General features: G+C 45.4%; 1 protein-coding gene across 1 annotated transcript; it reads right to left on the bottom strand.

Moving 5' to 3' along the window:
• Positions 1-14,753: 14,753 nt before the first annotated feature.
• ID2 (inhibitor of DNA binding 2) lies at positions 14,754-16,878 on the bottom strand. Its single transcript, XM_074820011.1, has 3 exons — positions 16,396-16,878; positions 16,070-16,134; positions 14,754-15,394 (listed from the first exon to the last, which is right to left on the bottom strand). The coding sequence occupies exons 1-2, from the start codon at positions 16,741-16,743 to the stop codon at positions 16,078-16,080; spliced, it is 405 nt and encodes a 134-aa protein (XP_074676112.1). The 5' UTR covers positions 16,744-16,878; the 3' UTR covers positions 14,754-15,394; positions 16,070-16,077.
• Positions 16,879-23,012: the final 6,134 nt, after the last annotated feature.

The following is a 23,012-nucleotide window of genomic DNA, read 5'->3' as shown; positions in this document are numbered from 1 at the left end:
GACGGCCTCCAACCTTTACTTCCCCCACAGGCTCTTCCCTGTTCACAGAAGCAGGTCCAGGAGGGCACCTTCCCTGGTCGGCTCACTCACCAGCTGTGTGAGGAAGTTATCCTCCACACATTCCAGGAACGTTCTGGATTGTTCCCTCTCTGCTGTGCTGTGATCCCAGCAGATACCCGGGAGGTTAAAGTCCCTCACAAGAACAACGGCAAGTGACAGCGAGATTTCTCCCAGCTGTTTATAGAAAGCTTCATCCACCTCACTGCTTAGGTTGGGAGGTATATAGTAGACTCCCACAGCAAGATCTACTTTACTGGCCCTATTAGTGTAGAAGCAGAGCTTTCTGTTCCTAAGGTGTCCTTAACCTTAATCCCTATTCAATATGTTGCCGGGTCTATTATCAGAAAATCAGTATGCACAAGTCTGGCATTTCTTGCATCATATCGTCAGAATTTTTTTGCTCTGTCAGTAACAATTCTAGAAATAACATGTCTTTCTGACCTGATTAAAAATTCTTTACCTATCCTAGTCCACTTAACCTTCCTGTTTCAGTGTGAATACTGGATGTCTATCAGTGTTGGAGTACTGATGTTCCTGTGCTATGGAAGAGATCCTTATCAAGACCATAAAGGGCTCTGTGAGAGAGTTATCTACAAAGCCTTCTGTCTGTTTTCTCTCTTGGCTGAAGGTCCAGTCTTTGGACATTCTGTTGGAGCTAAAGAAGCTCAGCCATCCCATAGTTTGCTCCATGTTCACTTGGCAAAGTTACATTGGTGCACTAGCTACACGTGTTCTTTCAGTATTCTCAAAGGTTCTCTAGGTTTAATTAAATTGTTTGCAGTGTGGAAGACCAGTGGGAACAAAACGGGTAATGATCAGGACTAGGACCGCAGGACAGGACCTTGGTGGAATTTATATCATTGCCATTCACAATTCACATTTCTTTTCAGGTTGTAACATTGGTCAAGAAAGCAGGTGAAATCCACACTCAGGACTCTCTCTGCCACTTCCACTTTTTTGGATAAAGTGTCTGTGAAGTCCTATAGCTTTCCCTCTTCCCAAGTGATTCTGTTTTAACTAGGGAGTGTAATTTTCATGTAGTCTCCCGTACCTAGGCCATTCTTCCAGGAACAGGATTAAGAGGGAGTGGTTTTCTCTTCACAGGATCAAGTCAGGATCATGTTAATAGCCAAGTAAAGCTATCTGAAAAGGCTGCTAAACAGGATAGTGGTATATGACATGTCTATGGTGGAACCTACTCATAGTGGCACACTTCATCGGAACTCTGGCAACCCTTGAGGGTGTCTCCACTGTACATAGTTGTAAAGCTCTTCTCTGCTTAGAACAGAGCCAATAGACTTCGAGCTGACATTCAACAAGTTATGCCATCACACAGGTATCTAGGAGTTAACACTAAGCTTGTAAGATTGATCTGTCAGTCTTAGTATGAGGACTTGGACACTCTTTCCAGGTCACTGAGAGTAAGGCATGGAGATATTTAAATACATATTCTGAAATGGAGAAAAAATTATTCATAAGTTACCCTGAAGAGTATGTCTTTCTGAGAACTCTGGAATTCTGTAGTGGAGCCAGGACTGAGATAACACAGCACCTGTATCTCAAGTATGAGCTGAGGATGTGGTGTGAACACATGCCATGGATAGTGCAAAGGTTGAAAATTCTTAACTGCCTGGGAACGTGTGCAATTACAATATAAATATGTAAATGAACAACACTTCTAAGAAAGTAAATCACTGCTAAAGGAAGAGATCTCAGAAAAAAAATTACTGAAGGTAGTCATTAAAGTCTTTCAAACATACTATGTAGCACGGAAATTTATTCAATTCAGTTATCTTAGAATTATTTGGATTTGAAAATACTCTTAAGAAAACACCATCAAAAATGCATTCACTTTTAGCTGTTGTAAGGTTTTCTGTTTAATGCTCTCTGAAGAAAACCAGGCAGAAACAGAAAATAATTCAAGATAAGTTGACTCCACATAACTCTTTGCGTTAAGGACAGCATCAGGGGGATTACCTTTGAATGTATTTTTCTTCTCTCCAATTATCTTACAAAGCTAAATTAGGCAGGGGAATTATGTAATCTGAAGAAATGAATAATTATTTAAAAAAATAAAACTTTTAAGATCAGAAACAGGAGGTTCTGAACACTCAGAACTGTCCAGCATACCAACACTTTTTCATTCAGATAGTAATGTAAACATACTTGTTTTTCCTTCAATGACTGGCTTAAGTCAGTATGACCTAGCTCTGCTTCCTGTTGAAGCTAAGGGTCCAGTCAAAACAATCTATAAACATCATCAGTTTTCTTGGAGAAAAGGATAGCTGTATGGAGATACAGCTATTAGAAGATAGGAGAGGACTACCTGGAACAATATTTAAGGGAAAAAGGGAGTGCTTGGTGAATTACAAGTCATCTTTACTTTGATATCTGCAAGAACTTTATTCATCAAGCTTTTATTATTCATCAGATGTTTAAACTTCAAGTATGAAAGTCAATATGGAGTTTTCAGGAATGACCCTTATCAAATTGCTCTAATTTCCTCCTTTGGCTGAGTAACTTCTGCAGAAGATGGATACAGCAGATGTGATATGTTTGACTTCAGTAAGACTTTCATCATCGAAGCTTGAGCAAATCATGCAATGAAGTGAAATCAGACTGCTTGAAAAGGTAGGCTTGGAGTGGTTATCAATTATCTCATGTCAAAGTAGGGTCACATGGGGGTCTGTTTGCTCCATTTTGATTCAGTATTTTTATTAGCAACCTTATTGGTGGAATTTCAAAGTTTACTCTTGTCGAACCTGCCTTATCCCAAAGGACAGAATTACTTGATACATAGAGGACTCTAAATTAATATGATGTCATTTAGTAAAAGCAAGTATAAATATTGTAGTTACAAAAGTGAAATCAAATGCAAACATATAAAATGGAGTATAAGTCACTGAAATACTGCAGAAGACAATGGGGTTTTAGTGTGGCTAGTAAACCAGTACTAAGCTAGCAAGACAAGTGATACTGTTGAAGGTAGAGAGAAGAAAGAGAGATCTCTGAGGGGTGTATAAACAGGAGTATCATACAATCCAGGAGAGGTATGCCCTGCTGCTGAAGGTGTACTGTGTCCAGACCTGGGCACCTTTATTAAGCAACTGGAGGAGGACAGAAAAAACACTTAGAAAACGTGACCTAATGTTATGTAATATTGAAAGAGTTGGATTTGTTGAGTTGAAAAGAAGGAAGGCTGAATGGACATAATTACTTGATACGTAAAATATTGTTACAAAGGGATTATAAGAAGCTATTATAAGTCGAGCACAAAGTAATCAGCTTTGAATTTGTGGTGGAAAACAACAATATTCTGAAAATAAAAGCTTTTTAATAAAGTAAAGCAGTGTTACCTAGGGAAGTTGTGAAATTCCATTCACTGGGAGTGCTTGAGAGTAATGTAAGTGAACGAGAAGAATCGTAAGATGATCTGCCACTCTGGTTTGCACTTTTTGGTTTTACGTAGCAAAATGCACAGAAGTTTGTTTCAAGCAGCAGCTGTTGCTGCATTCACCACCGATGGGACTCCCAAAGGAAAAACAGCATGTGCCAAACAGTGTGTTTTCCTGGGAAATTCACTGATGGAGTAGGCCTGGGTGTAAATACCCGTGAAAGAGCAAGAGTTGCAAAATTCCTCTTCGGGGGATCAGAAATAGAAGTTCAAATGCAAAAGGTCACACTTTATACTGTGAAATAGAAAGTGTCAGGGGGCACAAAGCTGGTTGGAGGCAAAGAGGCAGTAGCACCAGTAACAGGGGAAACCCCATTCCAGTTTTACAGGATACAGTGGTTGCCAGCTCAGAGGAGCAAACCAGTATATTTTGCGTGTCAGATTTATAGCTTCTTATTCATGCCCTTGATGGCCAGGCTTCCAGTCACAAGTGTGCTTCCTCTGTTTTGCACAGTAACCTTACACCCAGCCTATCTTCATGTTGGGTTTTTGCTCCCGTGTTACAACGTTATTAATATATAAATGCATGCATCTTGGAAGAATCCAAGTAAAAGGGTTTGCTGTTTACTTTTTAACTTTCTAAGGAATTTTGCACCTCAGTGCCCTGTTTCTCCTTTGTCACAGTATCATTCAGGCTCTTCTTTTAATTCTCTCTTCACTGTTTACATTATGTTGTTCAATTCCTCAAGGGTCTGCTAAATTTAAATCATCTTTATACTATTATACAATGATAAGAAAGGAGAGAGAATGTGTATCTAATGTTCTTGTTTAGGCAAAATAAAATCTATATATGCAATACGATCATGTTACCTGATCTACATTCAGGCCCAAAGAACGTCCTTTTGCTCACACAGAGGTGTGTGGGTGCCCAGTGCTTATGCTTTCTCCCTGGCTCTTTTTTACTTAGTAATATAAGCAAAACTGGGACTTGATTCTACATTAACATTTCCAACAGGATAAGGACCTTTCTTTGGCCTATTGTGATGGAATATCTCCTATTGATACTGACACTCTCTCTTATAGTACTAAAAGCAGTGGCTACTCTGAGAGGGCGTCTAGGCTGTGTAACTCCCAAGTCATGACTAGCAATTGTTTGAGCATGTGGCAGGTACAATTTGACGTGATGACCAATTTTAATGCCTGAGAATGTCACTACCATTGCTTAGTATTACAAAGGTAGCCCAGCATCATACCATTTTGGACATGCTGGTTCATAAGAATTCCCAAGAGAGAGAATACATTTCTCATTTTTACAGATGCAAATAAAATAAATTTAAAATACAGATTTTTTCCAAGCATGGAGTGAAATGACTTGCAGAGGTCACATACAAAGTCTATGGGAAACTGGGGCTAAGAACTATGTCTCATAACTCCCAGATCAAAGTCTTAACCATGAGATCGTTATTTTCCCCCACATCAGTGAAGCCCTGTTTCATCACCTTCAACAGCTGATAAATTACTTGTTTGAGCTGCTTAAAAAACAGAACTTTGAAGGGAAAGGTAAGAAGTGTTTGTAGCTTTTAAGTGTTTTCATGGGTACCTTAAATCATTCACCAACTTTATAGGCATCAAATGAAATGGACTTTCTTTCCTGACTTGTAATTAAGTGCTTAAGAAATGTGTGGAAGCCATCAGTTGATCAAAAAACTTCAAAATACATTTCAGCAATAGTTCAGAGACTAAGAGATAGTAAATAGTACTTTTTAAAGTACTGAAATTGATTATACTTACAGAGCTTTTTTTTCTCTCCAGGAAACTGAAAAATGTCCATAAATGCCTGCTTGGTGAAATACTCAATTACTTGAAGAGGTGTCTCTATCTGAAGGTCTCTTTGCAAGTGTTCTTTTTTGAGACCTTTTTCTGCTATAACTCACACCAAATTGCCACACATTTACCTTACATTTACCTGTGGATCCTACATTGCAATGTGACTGTGTCTCAGAGATAAGGACAGATATCCAGTAATTTGATTATGTGAAGTAATAGTTCCAAGTATACCTCCACCAAAGTTCTCCAGCATTTGCTTTTGGGTATGTCAATACCATAGTTTGATGGTGTTAGGTCAGCTCATGCCGATGAGTGTGACTGAACCAGCTATCCGAAGCATCAAAAGCAGTCAGGTTGCGAAGATTGAGACGTCAGTACAGCCTTGTATACTTTCCATGGCTGTCTTCTACACTAAAGACTGTACTGGACAATCTTCTCTTGTGTTGGTACCCAACCTAAAAGGATGAAAGCTTCCTTAGGCTCGTCTTCACATACTGCAGTCACACTTCACAATTGTACTACAGATATATCCTTTTTCAGGTTTGGAAAAACACTGTATCTTCCCATCCACTCCTTCCATAACCTTTGGGTTGCTGCATGAATTAATGCCCCCAAAAGTAGCATTTACAGAGTTGGCTTTCCTTTTGTCCCGATCTAATGTCAGGGGAGGTTTCGATATGATCCCAAGAGCAAGATTAAGACACAAACGAGGTCAAATGCTGTACACCCAGAACAGTTTTTATTATTAAAAGTGAAGAGTAGTAGCAATAGGACAGAATGAAAAGGCAGAAATCAAGCAATCATCTGGAATACAGTCGCAAGAATAGTCACCACCATGGATCCAGCAGCGTCCCATTGGTCCTCAGTCTTCAGTTCGTCGGTAGTGGGTGCACATACAGCAAAGTTCTCTGTTGCCTTTTAAGCTCATCGGCTGATTTACATACTAGACAAAGAGAGGCAGGTGTTGCACAAAGTCATTTCCATGAGAGACGAAGAAAAAGGTGAAGCATGGGTTCTGCGCATACATTAAGGGGCAATGGGGTGCACCACCCATTGTCCAGTTGAGTCGATGGTCATGCTCGCCCTGCCCACCTTTGGTTTTGCCTTAGTTCCCACAGATCTGCTGACTTCATGCTTCTTGAGCAATCATCCGGCTTCTGGGACAAAAATGATCACCTCTTATCAGTTCTTATCACCTCCTCACTGGTGAAGTGGCAAAGTCATTTGCAAGGCACACATGGCATCTGGCGTACACAACAGAGCCACAAAGTATCGGGCTTACACAATGAAGCCAGTGATCAGCGGTCCTTGGGCTTGATGAGAAACACCTGGTTTCACTCAGTCCACGTTTTCCTCTCTTTGAGGCTTATCTAAGGAGTTTGTCAATACAACTGCAAGGGAGTAGGAGGGTGCATCCTTCGATACACTCCCGCTTCCTTGGGCTACATTCCTTAGACTAATTACAAAGGCCACAGCTGGTCCTTGATGAATGTTCAAGGCGTTACTGACACCACCCTGTGACTCAAAGCACACACACAAGCAAGCTCTGAGACAATCATTTAACATTTTGGTCTCTCACACCTTTGTAAACCTGAAAATTGTATATCAAAAGAACCTGCTGTTATTGTTTCTTAGTGAATGACTTTCATTGGCAACTCGATAGAGAAATTTAGATCACAGAACTCCTGGTTTTAGTGTCAGCCCTCCTTTCCTCTCTGTCATTTACTGAACTCCGCTCATCATGTCTATTGCTTTTGATATAATAATAGTCCTTTTTATCCTTTGCTGCATATAGATCTGAAGGAAAAAAATCCACTTTTTATTTCTTATGTAAACAATATAAAAAACCCTCCTGATTACTTATTTATTTACACATTTATTGGTAAACCCCTGAAATCATATGTGAGGTCATGGATGTTATAAATACATAGGATTTCATCAGTAACACTATTCAATGAATTTGAGTATGGAATCTAAAAAAAGTTCTCAGGGTTGACCTGTTTTTTTCCTCTCCCTGTTTTAAGTGAATTACATACTTCCTATGATAATATTTTGTTGTTACAGCATGCTTGGCAGGAATTGAGTTACCAAATATGATTCATTCATAATTTTCCTAGCAATTGAACTTGCAAAAGAAAGTTTTAAAGAAATACTTTTATCGGTTATTATCTTATTTTTCCTGGGGGAAAAAAAAAAAAAAAAGTTAAATTTGATCAATTATGGCAGGCATAAGAATCAAGGGCTAAAATCCTAGTTTATCTTCCATAGGTTATGCAGTGTGAATCATCTACAAACTGGGGGGGGAAAAAAAAAAAAAAATTTACATTCTGATTGAGGTTCAAGGCCAACTGGAACTAGTGTTTTATATTTGTAAAATACTGTGGAATTACAATAGGTGTTTTAGCTCTTTGTTAGAACTCTTCAGTGAAGCTGGAGGATTAATTTGTCCATCCCCTTCCTTAGTTTACAGGACAAGCAAGTTTTCCATACCTTTGTTCTAATACCTCTGATTATTTTTTCTTCTTGTAGAATTTGCAGCTGCACTTGCTTTTGACATTGTAAAAATACTTTCTTCTGTTCTGCCTCTTTCTGACCTGGACAGTTCTCATTCATTGTATTTCCACTTTTTCATTACCTGTGATTCTTTGCATACAACCTGCTTTTCTTCCCTTCCCCTGGCAGAACCATGGTGATTTTCTTCAAGGGGGGGAATACAATATCACTCATTCTTTCTGTCCCATGTATCCTTCTTGTCTCATCCTCCCACTTTTAGTCATATTTCCATTGTTTTGTGACAAATTGTTGCCACTTCACATTTTCCAGTGGAACTCCAATAAATCCTAAAGTACCTTCTTAATTTTCTCACTCTGATGCCTGGCTTCTGAGTTTCTTTTTCCATTTGAAAAATTTCAGTTATTTTTAGGCTCATAACTCACAAATCTGCTTTCCTCCAGGTCTGTCATAGTCCAGGCATATGTTTCTGCCTTTGGATATCTCTCCACAAGTGCTTCCTTCCCCCTGGCAAGTCCTGTTCATCCACCTTTCTGTTATCTTTTTGGACAATATTGCTGACCTGAGAGACCCCAAAGCTGCCGAATTATAACATACCATTCAATATTAGTGACAATCTGTTTCAGATTTTCAGACTACGAGCATTTTCATCATGCTGTCAATAAACTGCTAATTGCATATTGCATGTGGTATGTACATAACACACACAGTTTTTATGTATGTATTTGTTACAAAGGTCTAAACTTCTGAACAATTAAACTTTTTTTTTTTTCCTCTAGGCATGGCTTTTTTTCTAAATTGGACTTAGATTGGAAGAGTAACGATCCTTAGGTAGGTGTATGAATCAAATGAATTCAGTCAAAAAGTTCAATCTCCAAGGAACTCTTAAAATTTTTGAATGACTGAAGCAGCAGATTTACAGTGGAATTTAGAAATTTCATTTTATAGGTACTGTGAAGTTTTAATACTTACAGGATGAGGTCCAACCAACACTTCCAGCTTTTTCTATAAGAGCGGTAAGAGCAACGGTGAGATAGTCTGAGCAAAATGGGAATCAGTAAGGATTAGTAAACAGCATGTGTCCACATGTGTAGCACCTTACTTCCTATCTGTTGGGTGGAAACATCTATATGCAGTAAAACAGCTTTGTAACAAGAGCTAGACTGAGTTTATAGATTTGGCATGTAACTTAGCCTTCTAGCTGTTACATCTTTTGAAAAGTACTAATGGTAGGTTTACTTAATGTGTTTTACACAAACTTTTAATTAAAAAAAGCAAACCCCTATCAGTGGCAAGGGTTTTTCATATACTTATTAGCAGAAATACAAAAGCACAAGTGAGATACTTTTCCAAGAAGTTGTGAAATGTAGCTTAACCAGTTTTTCTGAAATCATCTTCCCATCACTTTATTCCTGTGTATTAACTCATGTTGACACTGAATCTGAACTTAAAAAAGGTATTTAAATGTTCATATTCTTTGTCTTGTTTTGCATACTCTTGCTCTGGGAGCAGCTCCCTCCTACCCTTAACAAATGTAAGATAGGTATCTTCTGTCATCTTCCACATCTTTTGTAGTTAACCTCCTGCATAACAACGTCCATGAGAAAAATTTTCTCCCATTTCCAATGCAGTAAGTCTCTGTGCCGTTCTGATGCTGTACAAGTTTATGTCTTTTCTAGATTGTTACAGGTGGGTATGAAGCTCCTGGTCTGAACATGGCAGAAACCTCAGCACCAGCATCTGTTGTGAGCACAAGCTCTCCTGTATTCTCTGCTGTCTGCAGTGGTTTCCAATAGACTCTGATCACATTCCTTCTCTTCAAGTACTGCACAAATTTCTAAAAGATCGCACAGAACTTGTGAATGAGCATGAGGTTTATGGAAAATATGGCTGAAGGACACTTCCAGAGGTTGTCCGGTACAGTGCATTTCCCTAGGGTGTTGGTATTGGACGCAGCTAAACCAACTCAGCTCTATGGAGCCTAAGAAACTTTCTGCTTGAGTGAGATGGTCGGTCTGGGCAGGAGGCTGGGCTCTCTGCTCCAGGTGAAAGAAACTTGCACAAGACTGACAACACAACTCAAACTTCAACCTCATTGCTTTTTTAAGGCAAGATATGCTTCTTTCACCTTGTTCAGTTTAATACGCTGGAGATACTTGGTCTTACATTATCTCTGTCCCACCCATTTCTTCCTGCCCTCTTTCTCCCCTTCAGAGCACTACACCTCAGGATGAGAAACAAATAAAATGACAGGTATAGCTCAGGTAGGATATTCAAGTTCTGTGTTGACAAACAGTACAACAAAGTGAATCTACATGCCAAAAATATCAGGAAGGCTGTTCTCAGGGAACACGAGATGCTGAGAGTACATGGAGTAAGTACCACCTAATGCTGGTCTTGCGCTCTTCCCTAGGCATTGGCTACTGCAGCTGTCAGCAAGAGGGCTGCACAAGGTGGGCTTAGTGAGGCAGTACTGCTGCGCCGGTGTCTGCTCAAATGCAAGATGGTAAGTATCAAAATAATTTGTTCTCTTCCAAATGAAAGAGAAATTCAGCAGATTTACAGTCCAGTTCTGTTTAAAAAAAAAAAAAATTAAAGAGCTTTGTGTGAACTTTTGAAGTTCTGCCATCAGTAGTAAAACTTAAGAGCTGGCTCAAGCTCTTAGTTTTAAGTAGAAATACCTGATCTATTCATAAAACTGTTCGCCACAGACATGGTGTAATTTGTGGGGATATTTACTGGAAATTATAACGACGTACTCTTTTTGGCAAGTAATGTAGTTAAATTGTTTCAAATCTGGACAGGTCCCGTAACTTCATATAACATCATGTTATCTATTCATTTATCACAACCTTGTGAGGATAGATAGCAAGTAAAGGGCTGTCTTGTAGGGTGGCTAGCAGCAGTGAGTCCACTGCAGCACTTTGTGCAAATCATTTTTCTCAGTTTGGCCCTGTATACAGTCTTTGCTCCGTGTCCCCTTATTTTTAATGTTTTTCAAGGCAGGCAACCAACTGAAATATGAATTCCTCTCTGTTACTATGATTGACTCCAAAAGTAATTTGTTTCCTCTTTTGTTTCCTCCTTCGATGTACTTTAGCAAGGGGCTCACACCATCAGTGACTACTGCTGTGCAATGTCAGCTTTGTTTTATTGAAATAGTGTTTGCATTTGGCTCTTGCACTTTAGAATTAAGATAACTTAGATGGCTGTTCTAGAGAGGAAAATGGTAATGTGGATAAACCCAAAGATCAAACGTTTTCATTTATCTGTAGAATCAGAAAATACCTATCCTTTTGCAAACCAGTCATTTTAAAGAGTACATTTGTGAAAACCTTATTCTGATCAAAATTCAATACCAGCGTTTATGTAGTTTACTCAGTCTTTTGTCACGCGACCGTTGTGTTCTGTTATCCCTCTTTCTTACAACTTCCAGTAAAAGCTGGGTAAATAATTTCTTGTTGTGTGTAAGTAAGCAAGGACAGTGGTAAACAGGAAGAGATGCTTACTCACAAAAACACTAATTCTCATTAGTGAATTATTTTATCTTTCCCACATTGCATGAATTGATCCAGACTGCAAACTGTTGTGTAGGAGAATCCTTAACACATACAAGATTGTTTAGAGAACGTGTTTTACTTTCCAGAGTCAACTACAGACTAGTGCTAATCAAGTGGTGTTTTTCCTGTAACAGTAGGAGCAACATTTTTATTATTGTAATGCAACTTTTTCTTCAGATTTTTGCAAACCACTTTACGTCTTAGGAGTGCAGTTCCCAGCCAGCAGAGCTGAATTAGCTAAGACATCATTTCCCAGGTGCACCTATAAAATGTGACTTTAGACAATCCGCGGAAGCCCGGCGCTCCGCTCGTGCTGCGGGACGGGCGGAGGCGCAGCGCTGGGCGCCGTTACCCGCGGCCGGGGCGCGCCGGGCAGCGGAGCGGCGGCTGCTGCCATCTCCGCCCGGGCCGGCGGGTGGCAGTGGCCCTCCACGCACCGCCGGCCCCGCCCGGGACACCGCCGGCCTCCGCTGGGCGTCAGCGTTCCCGGTCCCGCTTTTGTCAGAATATTGGCACTGGTTCTGTAAGTGGCTCGTGAATATTTGGGGTGAGCAGACACGGCGCCGTCCTCCCAGGGGAGGGTGAGGAACAGCCAGCCGTCTGCGCTCGGCGCTTCCCTTACCTGCGGGGAGGCTGGAGGGACGCGCTCCCACCAGCCATGTGTGTGACATGCATCATTTCTGGACTCCTGTCACCAGCAGCCCGTTACATCCTTTATAATACCAAGATGTTGCCTGAAATTCCCGATGAGACGTTTCAGGGCACATTCATGGCTTGGGCTGGTCCACGTGTTGTTAAGGGCAATACACAAGCAAAGCCAGGTTTGGAAACCTCTCTTCTAGAGGGGAGAATCCTCTTCAATCTCTTGTTGGATCCTTTTTTTTTTTTTTTTTTCTTCCTTGTGGGGAAGTGTCCATTTGCATTTGCAACTTTTATGCATGGCCTACGCGAAAAGATTTTACAGTGTTTAAGTATGATTGTTGCCAAAACTCTTCTGCTATCATGCAGCTGAGTACGGGTCCTCTCGATCTACTGTGTTCAGCCAGTCAGTTAACAGGACTGTTGGTAACAATTGTGTTCAGAGACAGAGTAAATGGGCCAGGAAAAGTGGTGAAAATTTCACAGATTTTTCTGATGTATTCTGGAGAGACAGTGACAATGCTATAGAACAAAGAAATCCCACATCTTCAAGGAAATTTCAAGAATGAGTGTTAAAGCTTTGGGCACTCAGCTTTGACCTTGGCTGTTTCTCTTTGAATGACAAAATCTTAAGAACCAGACCAAAGAGTGAATCCCTAAATAGAGCACCTACCTTAAACCCTTAGTTCTGATCGTAGGAATGCATTGTTGAGACGAATTAGTTAATCCTGAGAGAGAAGAAAAATTTTCCTTTCTTAATTTACATTTTTAAAAGCGTGTTTGTTTGTTTTTCTACTCAGCTCCCCACGCCTTGTAAATTGTGAATTTCTCTTTTGGCTATGCATGATAAGGAAATTTGTTTCATTCTACAAGTGTGTTAATCATCCTGTAGCTTAAAAATATCAAAGTGCAAGTGCCTTAGTTTCTGAAGGGGTCGATCTTAAAATAATTGCAATGATCTGACTGTTGCAGCTCTTTAATTTCATGAACTGAGCTGTGGGGTTAAAGTTACTGTGGTCTCACCCTAAAATGAACAATAGGGTGAAAAATTCGTTTTGAGGGAGAAAGCGGGTGGCGATTATGCTCGATCGTTACTGGTTTGGAAGGATGAAGAGCTCAATACTGTGATTAAAACCTCAGATCTGCTACTGTTCAGAGTTAGGCAAAATATACACGAGAAGGGGTATTTTAGGGACTGAGGCGTGCTGATTTGCGGTGATGAAATATTTTACTGCTGGGCTGTCAGGGTTAAACGTTCATTGCACGAAGTTGGAACAATCCGTGCGCTCTGGGTGCTGAGACAGTAGCGAGGTTTGGCCACAGGAGGCACAGCCAGCGTGTGCTGCTTGGAGAGATTTCCTTAATCTCCGCAGGCTTGGGGGGGGGGGGCATGGTGAGAAACGGTAGATCAGCTCTGTCCCGCGTGTCCCCCCTCCCCGTCCCGGCTTCTGCTAACGCTTCTCGCCTTCTGATGGCTCTGATCCTCAGGGAGGGGCTGCTTCTGCATTAAGAGAGCAGAACTGGCTCTTTCCCAGCCTACGGGAGGGGATTTGGTGTCAAGGGCAAGGCGAGGCAGCTGCCGCTGCCCCCGAGCACCACCCGGTTGCTGGTGAAGTGTTCCTGGCCCCAGGTGAGGTTCCTGCCTTTCACTCCGGGAGCCCCCAGAGCACAGAACCCCCTAAACGCGCTTCCACGGGCCCAAAGCCGGGGCGCTGGACTTACCCCAAGCATCAGGGAAGTTTCCTTCGTTCCCAGTGCAAGTGATTCTCTTCCATTCGTATGTAGGACTCAAAAACTTAATTTCCCATTTCAGGCAAGTTTATAAGTGAGCTTAAATTAGAACGTCATCTGCTAAGGCACAGTTCCCACATCCACTGTCTTCCGACAACTAACCAGAACTAATGAACAGTGGTAGCTAGTGGACTCAGAGGGTACAGTGAGTGTCCCTTGGATAAGTAGGGGATAGCGCATAGCTTCTGAGGGCAAAAGACAAACTGTTACTGGCTTTCAGGAATTTAGACTCCCATTTCAAACTTAATTTAATTCTTATGGAGAAAGAGTCCCTTTAGGAGCAGCCAAAGTTTAATCAGTAACACAAGAGCGATTTAGCTCAATTCTCAGTATCTTAGTCATACAGAGAAGCTGCTGCAACTGATTAGAAACCCCATTTCATTGAAATATTGCATGGAAGCATGAAAATTCCAGTGTGGAAAGGCAACAGTCACTTCATCATTCTAGATCCCATGTTAACGCATCACCAACTCTCACATTCAAAGCCTTTTTGGAGAAATGTTATAGTTGGGGGACTAACACCCACCCACAACCCTTAATTCTGAGTGATTATTCTAAACACAAATTAACAGATCTGGGCCATTACTACTGAGAACTGAATCATCCATAGGGATGGGAGAAAAAAAAAAAGCCAATACTCCATGGGAATGTCTCAGGATTAACTGCTTTTGTATGTTTCCAAACACTTTGTCAATAGCATCCCCTCTGTAATAAATTCCTTTTCTAGTTCCTTTCACACTGTTTACAGGCAGATCACTCGAAGTTTATCATATACACTCAAATAAGATTTTCCAAGTTACAAGAATTATTATTCACTTCAGGTAATTTTATTCTTTATATTCTCTACATATTTGAATTTTTACTTGGTAAAGTCATAACAGAATGTATAAGTATTTAAAAAAAAACCAAAACCACAACACAAATCAAAACCAGCAAACAGTTGGTCCCCAAAGAACAAAGCAAGCAATCAGTTCAATAAACACACTTGATTTATTTTGTATAAAAAGGGTTAAGTTTACAACTAAACTTTTATAAAAAGTTTAGCATGATTAAGTACATCATTACACTTTTTGCAGAAATGTAAATTTCTGCCACTATACAAGAAAACTCTAATTAAAGAGTTCACAAGGTTTCACTCATATATATATATTTATATATAAATATATACACAGCATTCAGTCCTAGGTTTGTGTCAAAAAGGTAATTTCTGACCACAGACTTTCCTAAAAAACTGAACACTGGATCCTTCTGGTACTCACGCTCCACCTTTGGAAAAAAAAGGCAAAGTCTGCTTTAAAATGGGCAACTCCTTGTGAGATTTTTGTTTCGCTCCCCACGTTGGGAATAGTATATAAAGGAAGCCTTCCGACTAGGGAAAGGGTTATTTAAGAGTCTCTTCATAAATAACTAGGTTCAGTCCAAGTTGAAGAATGGGGTGGGGATAAAGATCAATCTTGACTTTTTTTTCTTCTTTATTAATTTTAAAAGGTCCTTTTAGTTAATGTGGATTTTCCCCCTCCAGATACAGCTGAAAAATAAATTCAGCACCTCAAAAAAAAATCCTTGTAGACATTTTCTTGTGCAAAAAAAAAAAATCTCATCAGTGGAACACCTGCAAGAGATTGAAAAGAGGCATATTTAGGAGAATGCTAACAGGGCAGAGATCCGGACAGACTGGCGCCAGAGAGGAAGCCACAGTTTGAACATTTAACCAAACACTCAGAGATTGGGCAAACCCTGGCGTCCAGATGCAACACATACACGCTCACACACTAGCTCTCAAGAGCACAAATTGAACATTAAAATAACATACACTCAAGGGAAAGGGTAGAAAGAGGATTCTCAGTCCAATCGCTATTTAGATCTCTGTAAGTGCAATGCTCAGAGGCGCCAGTCTGCTTCTTACAGCAATTATTTGATTAAAAGCAGTCACTTATTTAACTGATAGCGCAGACAATCCCACATCACAGAATTTAAGGAATTGTGCCAAGATTCCCAACTTTATCAGTCACTTTGGCCCAGGAAGTTAAGACTCCAAGAACAGATAGCGAGAGAATTTGCATTAAGCAGCGAGTAGTATCAGAGCAGCCTGTGCTGCTTAATGAACCTTAGCAACAAAATACACTTTGGACTTTTAAGAGTCAGTTATTAATCTAATTTCTTACTGATTATAAAGGCATCTCCTAATCAACTTTTAGAACCGATTTTTAGAAATAGCCATCACGCCTCCTGCTTCCCCGGGGAGGCACTTTTTTAAAAGTTTAGAAATAAGATGCACTGCACTCACCGTTTCATTCAGCCACAAAGTGCTTTGCTGTCGCTTGACATGAGCTCTGAGGGGAACTCGGACGCCTGCGAGGAGAAAGCAACACAAGGGTAAGGGTGAGGTGCCCGAGCCCCCGGGGAAGCAGGGGAAAACCTGTCCTAGGTCACGAAGCGCTCACGCGTGGCACGCCTGGCTGCAGACCCGCCCGCGGGCAGGGGTGGCCGGTTCAGCTACCGCGGTCCCCTCGGCGACCACCGCGCCCTGCGTGAAAGACACCTGTCTAACACCGACTGAAACTCCCCTCTCTGGGTCAGCGGAGAGCCGGGGGGCTCGGGGAAAGCATTTACCTGTAGCGAGAGGATGCTGATGTCTGTGTTGAGGGTGGTCAGAGGAGTTCTGGAGGAAGGGTTTTGCCCGGGTCTCTGGTGGTGGAGGCTGACGATGCTGGGGTGCGAGTCCAAGGCGATCTGCAGGTCCAGGATGTAGTCGATAACGTGCTGCAGGATTTCCATCTTGCTCACTTTCTTGTTCTGCGGGATGCTGGGCACCAGCTCCTTCAGCTTGGAGTAGCAGTCGTTCATGTTGTACAGCAGGCTCATGGGGTCATCCACGGGGGTTTTGCTCCGGGAGATGCCCAGGTTGTGCTCCGAGAGGCCGCTTTTCCTGACGGACCGCACCGGGCTGAAGGCTTTCATGCTGGAAGGCGGGCGGAGAGCGCGGTTCCAGCGGACGGAGGAAGGAGCGGACGGACAGAGGGACGGGAAGCCTGCGGGGCGCTGGCGCTGCGCTCCCCTCTGGGCGCTGCCGGAGCTCGCACTGAGGCGCGGGGCTGCGCGGCCTCCTCTTATACCGCCGCCGCCGAGCCCAGCCCGCGCTCGCTGCCATTGGCGGCCGCCGGCACGTCCATCAGCCCGGGGCGCCCTCACTGGTGGGGCGGGCAGCGCGGGGGCCGCGCGGGCCTTCCGCCCGGAGAGCCAATCGCGCGAGGGGGCGTGGCCGCGCCGCACAGCTGAGGGAGTAAATAGTGCGCGGCCGGCGGCCGGCCCGCTGGCGCCCGGCCCGCCACAAAGGCGTGGGGCCCGCGGCCCGCCGGGGCGGGCAGCGCCGTGAGGAGAGCGGAGCGCCATGGCGGCGCTCCCGGGCTCGCCCCGCCACCGCTCCGCTGGGGCGGCGGGCGGCGTGTCCCCTCGCACCCCTCCCACCGCCCGCTGGTCCCCTTTCTGTAAGGGCGCGGGAGCGCGGCGGGTTAGAAGACCGGGGTGAGCGGGCCGCGGCTGTGGGGGCTGGCGGTGCCAGAGCGAGGGGCGCAGAGCGTGGGACAACCAGCTGTGGCTGTAGCAAGGGGCTGGCGGAGGCTGGGCCTTCCCCAGAGTGGCTATGCAGTACAGCAGGCGGTTTGTGCGCGTCCCTCTTTACAACGCGGCGGCGTAAATCAAGGGCCGGGTCAGCAGCAGAGCGCTGCGGCTGTAAGCAGGAGGTGTAAGCATCAAGAATAAAGATAAACCTGTAAAACCGACTACAACTTTCTGCCCTGATGAGAACAGGACATCAGAGCCCTGACAGAGTCGGGCGTCACCGTCAGGTCCCTGCTTCAGAGGACAGGGCTATTTTAGATGATGCTATTAATTGGCCATCATTAAGCCAACGTGCATATTGGAAGTGCATTTACATGTACTGCCCTTGAAAGGCTGCTCATCTGCACCCTCTCTGTGCTTGTGACACAGAACTGTCATTAATTATGCATAGATTGTTTCTGGTGACAAATGCAAATACTTACTACACGCTGTACTTTTTGCAGCTTTTGGTTGCAGCCAATGAAACATCTTCCAGAAACATTCCAGAGGAAAAAGTTGGGGGTTTTTTGTTTAGCTGGAGAAGTGACTTTGATTTTTTTTTTTCTTCAAGTTTAGCTCCATTGTATTTTTCTGTATTTTGCTTATACTAACGGCTGTGTAAACATATCGACATAGCTTCCACCCGTCTTTTCACATACTACCGGAGAAAAGTTAAACTTAGGAAAGCGTGGACATGTATATACAATTAATATAAATGAAATTCTACACAAAACGCAGCTATTCTGTAATAACCACCCGGATGTTTCAAATACGTTAGTGTTCATTGCAAACAGAAACGTAGTAACGGCATACATCCCTAAAATCCGTGAGGATTGTGCTGTCAATCATAACTATTAAAAGCAGACAAATATTGGATTTATCTGCGCTGTTGTTGCATAGCTACGCGAAAGGAGTTGGGGCTGTGGGGGAGGAACGTTACGGACACTTGGAGACGAAGCTGCAGAGAGCTGGATCAATGTTTTTTCCAATTAACGTGGCATTCCTGCGGTGGTGGTTGGCCCCCCTCTAGCAGGACATTTTGGTGACTGTCACACCGGGGTGTTGGCCCCGGGGCTTTTCTCTGGGGGTGGACTGTAGGCGGTGCTGAGGCTGACAGGAACACAATTCAACGCGTTGTGAAACGCGAAGGGTGAAAGTGAATCTCGACAGTCTGATAGCAAGACAAATACATTGTTCAAGTGCAGTTGAAGAGAGTAAATAATAATAAAAAACACCCTGTCAATTAACGACTCGATTCAACCCACCACTTAGAGCGACTTCAGTCCTTTACAACACTAAAACCTCAATTTCAAGCGCATCTGGTACTTGATCTGCAGCCAGAGGTTTTAGTCCTTCGACGTGCTTGTGTTTCCGTCTCAGGGATGCACCGGTGGAAGAAATTTTGACACTGTTTTTGGTGTAATAATAGCCAACGTAAACAAGTATGTTCATGCTTCTCCCATCGTTATTTGCATTCTTGGACAGCGCAGCAGTAGCGTCCGTCTGGGCTCTGCAGAGGAGCCCTCTGCGAATGCTTTCGGTTTTTCATACTGAGGGCTTAGCTCGCTTTTTAAAACACTGAGCAAAGTTGTGCGAGGAGAGGCTGACCTGGTTATTTTCTCTGTCACCAAAAGCCTGTCCTGTGCGCTTTCTGCACGGAAAGTACAGCCCGGGAGCAGGCGAGCCCCGCGCCCCCCCGGCAAGCGCCTGGAGTGTCTTTTCGTAACGTTTCATTCCCTCAGCCCCGCTCGTTTAACCCCGGCAGCCTCGGCACCGGCTCGCCCCCTCCCAAAGCTCCCTGCCCTACAACACATGTCGCACGGACCATCCCGGCAGCTGCGGCAGCGCCGCTGCCCGTGCCCCGGCGGGGGGACGCGCGGGGAGCCGGGGGGGCTCCGGCGGGACTCGCCGAAACCACCGGGGCTGCCAGCCGCCCCTCGGTGGCTTCTCCCCAGGACCTCAGGGCTCGCCCCAGGAGGGGACGGGCCCCCCGTGTGGCGGCGGGTGCCTCGGGGACCCGCGCCTGCCTCTTGTTTTCAGCCGGGATTTTTACGGCCGGTTCCCAACCCCGAATCGCCGCTGCAAACATCTGGTAGGAAACCGCCGCCGCTCGCCACGCACAAAGCGCCGCTTTCTCCTCCGCCCCCCACCCCCCCCGCCGCCGGGAGACACAAACCCGGGGCTCCGCTCCGCTCCGGGGGTATGCAGGCCGCCCCGCCGTGGGGGGCCCCCGCCGCCCGGCGCCAGCCCGCGCTGGCGATGGGGTGCGCGGTGGCGGCGGCGGCGGGTGCGCGGCCGCCCCCGGGGGCTCCCCCCCACCCCCCCTCCCGCGCCCCGGGCGCCGCGCTCCGCCCCGCCCCGCCGCCCCGCGCCCGGGGCCGGCCCGGACTGCGCGGCGCCAGCCCCGTGACATCAGCCCCTCGCCGCCGCCCCCCCCGCCCGCGCCGCCCGGGCCCGGCGGCGCCGCTCAGGCGGCTGCCATGGCGACCGGGGCTGCGCCCGCGGCGGCGGCAGGCGGCGGCCCGGCCCCGCTTCCCCCTCCCGGGCGCACCTGCAGCGGGGGCCGCCGCCGGACGCCCCGCCATGCCGGGGGGGCGGGGGGGAGCGGAATGTGACGGGGGGGGGCGCCCGCAGAAAGGGTAGAGAAAAGAGTAAAACGGGCAAAATCGCGCACGGGGGGGGGTGGGGGCCGCGTCCGCGGGAATGATCCCGGCGCCGCTGGCCCCCCGCCGGGCTGCCCCCCCGGGCCGGGCCGCCGCGACCCGGGCGGGAGGGAGCGCGCCGGGCTGCCCCGGCTGCGGCGCGGGGGGAGAGGGGGGAATTTCTGTCCTGTCCCCGTCCCTTTAAAAAAAAAAAAAAATCTTATGTGAGGAAAAATCATGCTGTTTGTAAAGGTTGCCTGTCCTCCCGCGTTTTAAGGTCTTGTAAGAGCAGCTCCCGGTCACGCAGTGGCCCCGCGGGCCGGGGCTCCCGCTGAGCGCCGCAGACGAGGGGGGCTGCGCCGCCGCCGCCCCCCCTCAGGGACCGCTGGGGTCCCGCGCCCGCCCTGGCCCAGCCCTCTGATGAAATTTAGCTAAAACATCTAGTAATAATGTAAATGGTTTTAATTGCCGTGTATTTAAGCCATCAAACCAGACTAAAAAAAAATTGTTAAAATTGGCCCGTTTCCAAGTCACTGACACCATCCAACCTATCCAAGCGGGGTGTCCAAATAGGTTTTGGTACAGGACTTTTCAATGTCCCAGGTGAAATATCTCGCTAAACCCGGCTGCTTTTAACTACCCGGTCCCTTTTGTTTGCCTCACGTTTCCAATTCATTCAAAGAAGTTTTAGAAGTTTAGGGGTTGGCTTTTTTTTTTTTTTCTTTCTTTTGAGCGGGAGGGAGAGAGTAATGCATGCAAAATATTTAGTTACAACTTCTGCGAAAGGCACCGATCTGTAACAGCATTTTCTACTTTCACAAAGGATTTTCCTGTTACTTTTGTTCCGGTCACAAAATTAAAAAAAAAAAAAAAAGGCGAAAGAAAAAAAAAAAAAACTTGGGGGAGAGATAAGGTCTGGAAAACAATCTGGAATTGCCAGGCTGTTGGTGGGAGCTCTGCGGGGCTGGCGTCAGGAAGTCTGCGCCGCCTTCTATTACTGTTGATCCAGCTTTGTGCAGCTGCACTCAGTACAATTAGCTTGTAGAAACAATCCTGCTGTAGGCAGCCTCTTCCCTTCAAAGTGCTTTTCTATACTGATCCCCTCACATCATGATGCTGGAAATCAAGTCACAAGCCGACCACTGTTTGGCCAACATCATCTGTGGGAATTCATTAACCTCCATCCCAGAGATGCAACAAGAGATTGTTTGTCCAGAACTAAACTTACAGCTTAATATGATGTAGCCCATACAGGAAAAAACCTGTGTCCCCATTTCTTTATTTTTTTTGTGTGTGTCCATAACAAGAAACACATTGTGCAGCTTTTTCCTTTTTTTTTTTTTTTTTTTTTTTTTTCGGGGGTGGGGAATGTAGCTGAAACCAGGCATGAGCCGGCTCCTGCTAAAACTTTGCCATCAAACTGTTTTTTGGTTCATCGGGCTGCAGTTTCCATAGAAGCAACTTATCCCCGCGATCATCTTGTTGGGTGCACTTTGCAAGCTCATTTCCCGTCTGAGTTTGCTCTGCTGCTCTCAGATGCTGCAGCTGACACATTTCCTCCCGGTGCACTTTGCACCCACCTCATCCTTGCCCAGATGCTCAGGGCAGATTGTGCCTACAGGGGGGTTTCATCGCACTCTGCAGCTGCCTTGGGGGAAGGGATTTTTTTTTTTTTTTAATTTTATTTCGACTTTTCCCTGCTTCAGTGCTCAGCTCCGAGCCATGCAAGCCTCGGATCCTCCATGTCGCCCCCCCCGTCCCCAGCGCAGCAGTGGTGGCTCGCAGGGACGCGGCTGTGGCCACAGGCCCTCTGCCACGCGCCCGTCACGTGCTGCCGTGTGTGAACGCTGCCGGTGCCTGCCCCGGTCCCGCTCCCGGTCCCGGTGTAGCGGAGCTGCCCGTGGGACACCGCTGCCGTGCACCACCGGCTGGGAAGCGGGGCCCTGGTGCGCCCCACCGGCATGGGCAGCCCTGGAGCAGCAGCGGGGCGACGTCCCCCAGCTCCCAGGGGTGCCGGTGAACAACCGTGCTGCTGGGAGCACGAGTCCTGCTTCCCGGCACCCCGGTGCTGTCCGAGGCAGGGCTCCTCACGCCCCGCCGGCAGCACCTCTCGGGGCAGGAGGGCTGGCATCACCGCTCCCCCTCGCTTCCCGGTACCTCACTTGGCACTGGGGGTGCGCAGCGCATTGCTTCCACCCACCCCACTCTAAACCCCTCTGTGTTCTTCTCCAAGCAATGTATGGATGCACCTTCTCTGAGTCGCATTTCCAAACTCCATTCGTTTCTGGGCCTTATTTGCAAATGTCACTGATCTGCCAACTGTAAGATCTCTTTTCCTCTCCCCCCACTATGCTTTTAAATAATGTTGCTTTTGTACAGTACCATTCCCTTCATCCCCACTTTTAAACATCCCTCTGCTGCTGCTGTTATATTCTGAAAGCTACGTGTTGTTGGAGCCTTGAGAAGTATTGTGACGAAACATACGTGTTTTCTCATTTTTCCTAGACTTCTGCTTTTTGGCCAGAAGGGTTGAACTATATGATGGACAGGCCTTTGTTCTGATTCAGTTTTGACATGCATATCATTTTGTGATCACACTCCCAAACTGTTCCGTGGGAATGTCTTTTACTCAAAGTGTATTTTCTAGCACCTCCCTGCAAAGAGGGGTGTTTCTACGTGAATTGTGTGGTTTTGCTGGGACATTTATATAAGTCCAAATTCAGACACTTCAGTTCTATTGTCTTCTGTTTTGTAGGATTTCTAATTTCTGTAAGTAGGACCAGAGCCCTGAAGACATTTCTACATAAACTGCCACCTGCAAAGGGCTGTTGCTTACCTGATGCTTACTTGAAGAATGCTGCCATGAAATCTTCCTGAAAGCAGCATCCCTCTGGCATAGTAAGTGTCACCGGTGTGAGGTGTATTAAATCCATGTATTAACTCTTAAGGTTTTACTCAAAACCAAATATATTTATTTTCTAAAATCTT

This window comes from Strix aluco, chromosome 3 (genome assembly GCF_031877795.1).
Source record: "Strix aluco isolate bStrAlu1 chromosome 3, bStrAlu1.hap1, whole genome shotgun sequence".
Taxonomy (NCBI): domain Eukaryota; kingdom Metazoa; phylum Chordata; class Aves; order Strigiformes; family Strigidae; genus Strix; species Strix aluco.
The sequence above is the reverse complement of the archived record's forward strand: the minus strand, read 5'-3'. Positions and strand labels throughout refer to the sequence as shown.

Coding starts and splice junctions, on each gene's coding strand:
- ID2 (XM_074820011.1), bottom strand. CDS start 16,743: ATGAAAGCCTTCAGCCCGGTGCGGTCCGTCAGGAAAAGCGGCCTCTCG. Junction 16,135..16,395: donor TCAGCATCCTCTCGCTACAG/GTAAATGCTTTC, acceptor TTCTCCTCGCAG/GCGTCCGAGTTCCCCTCAGA.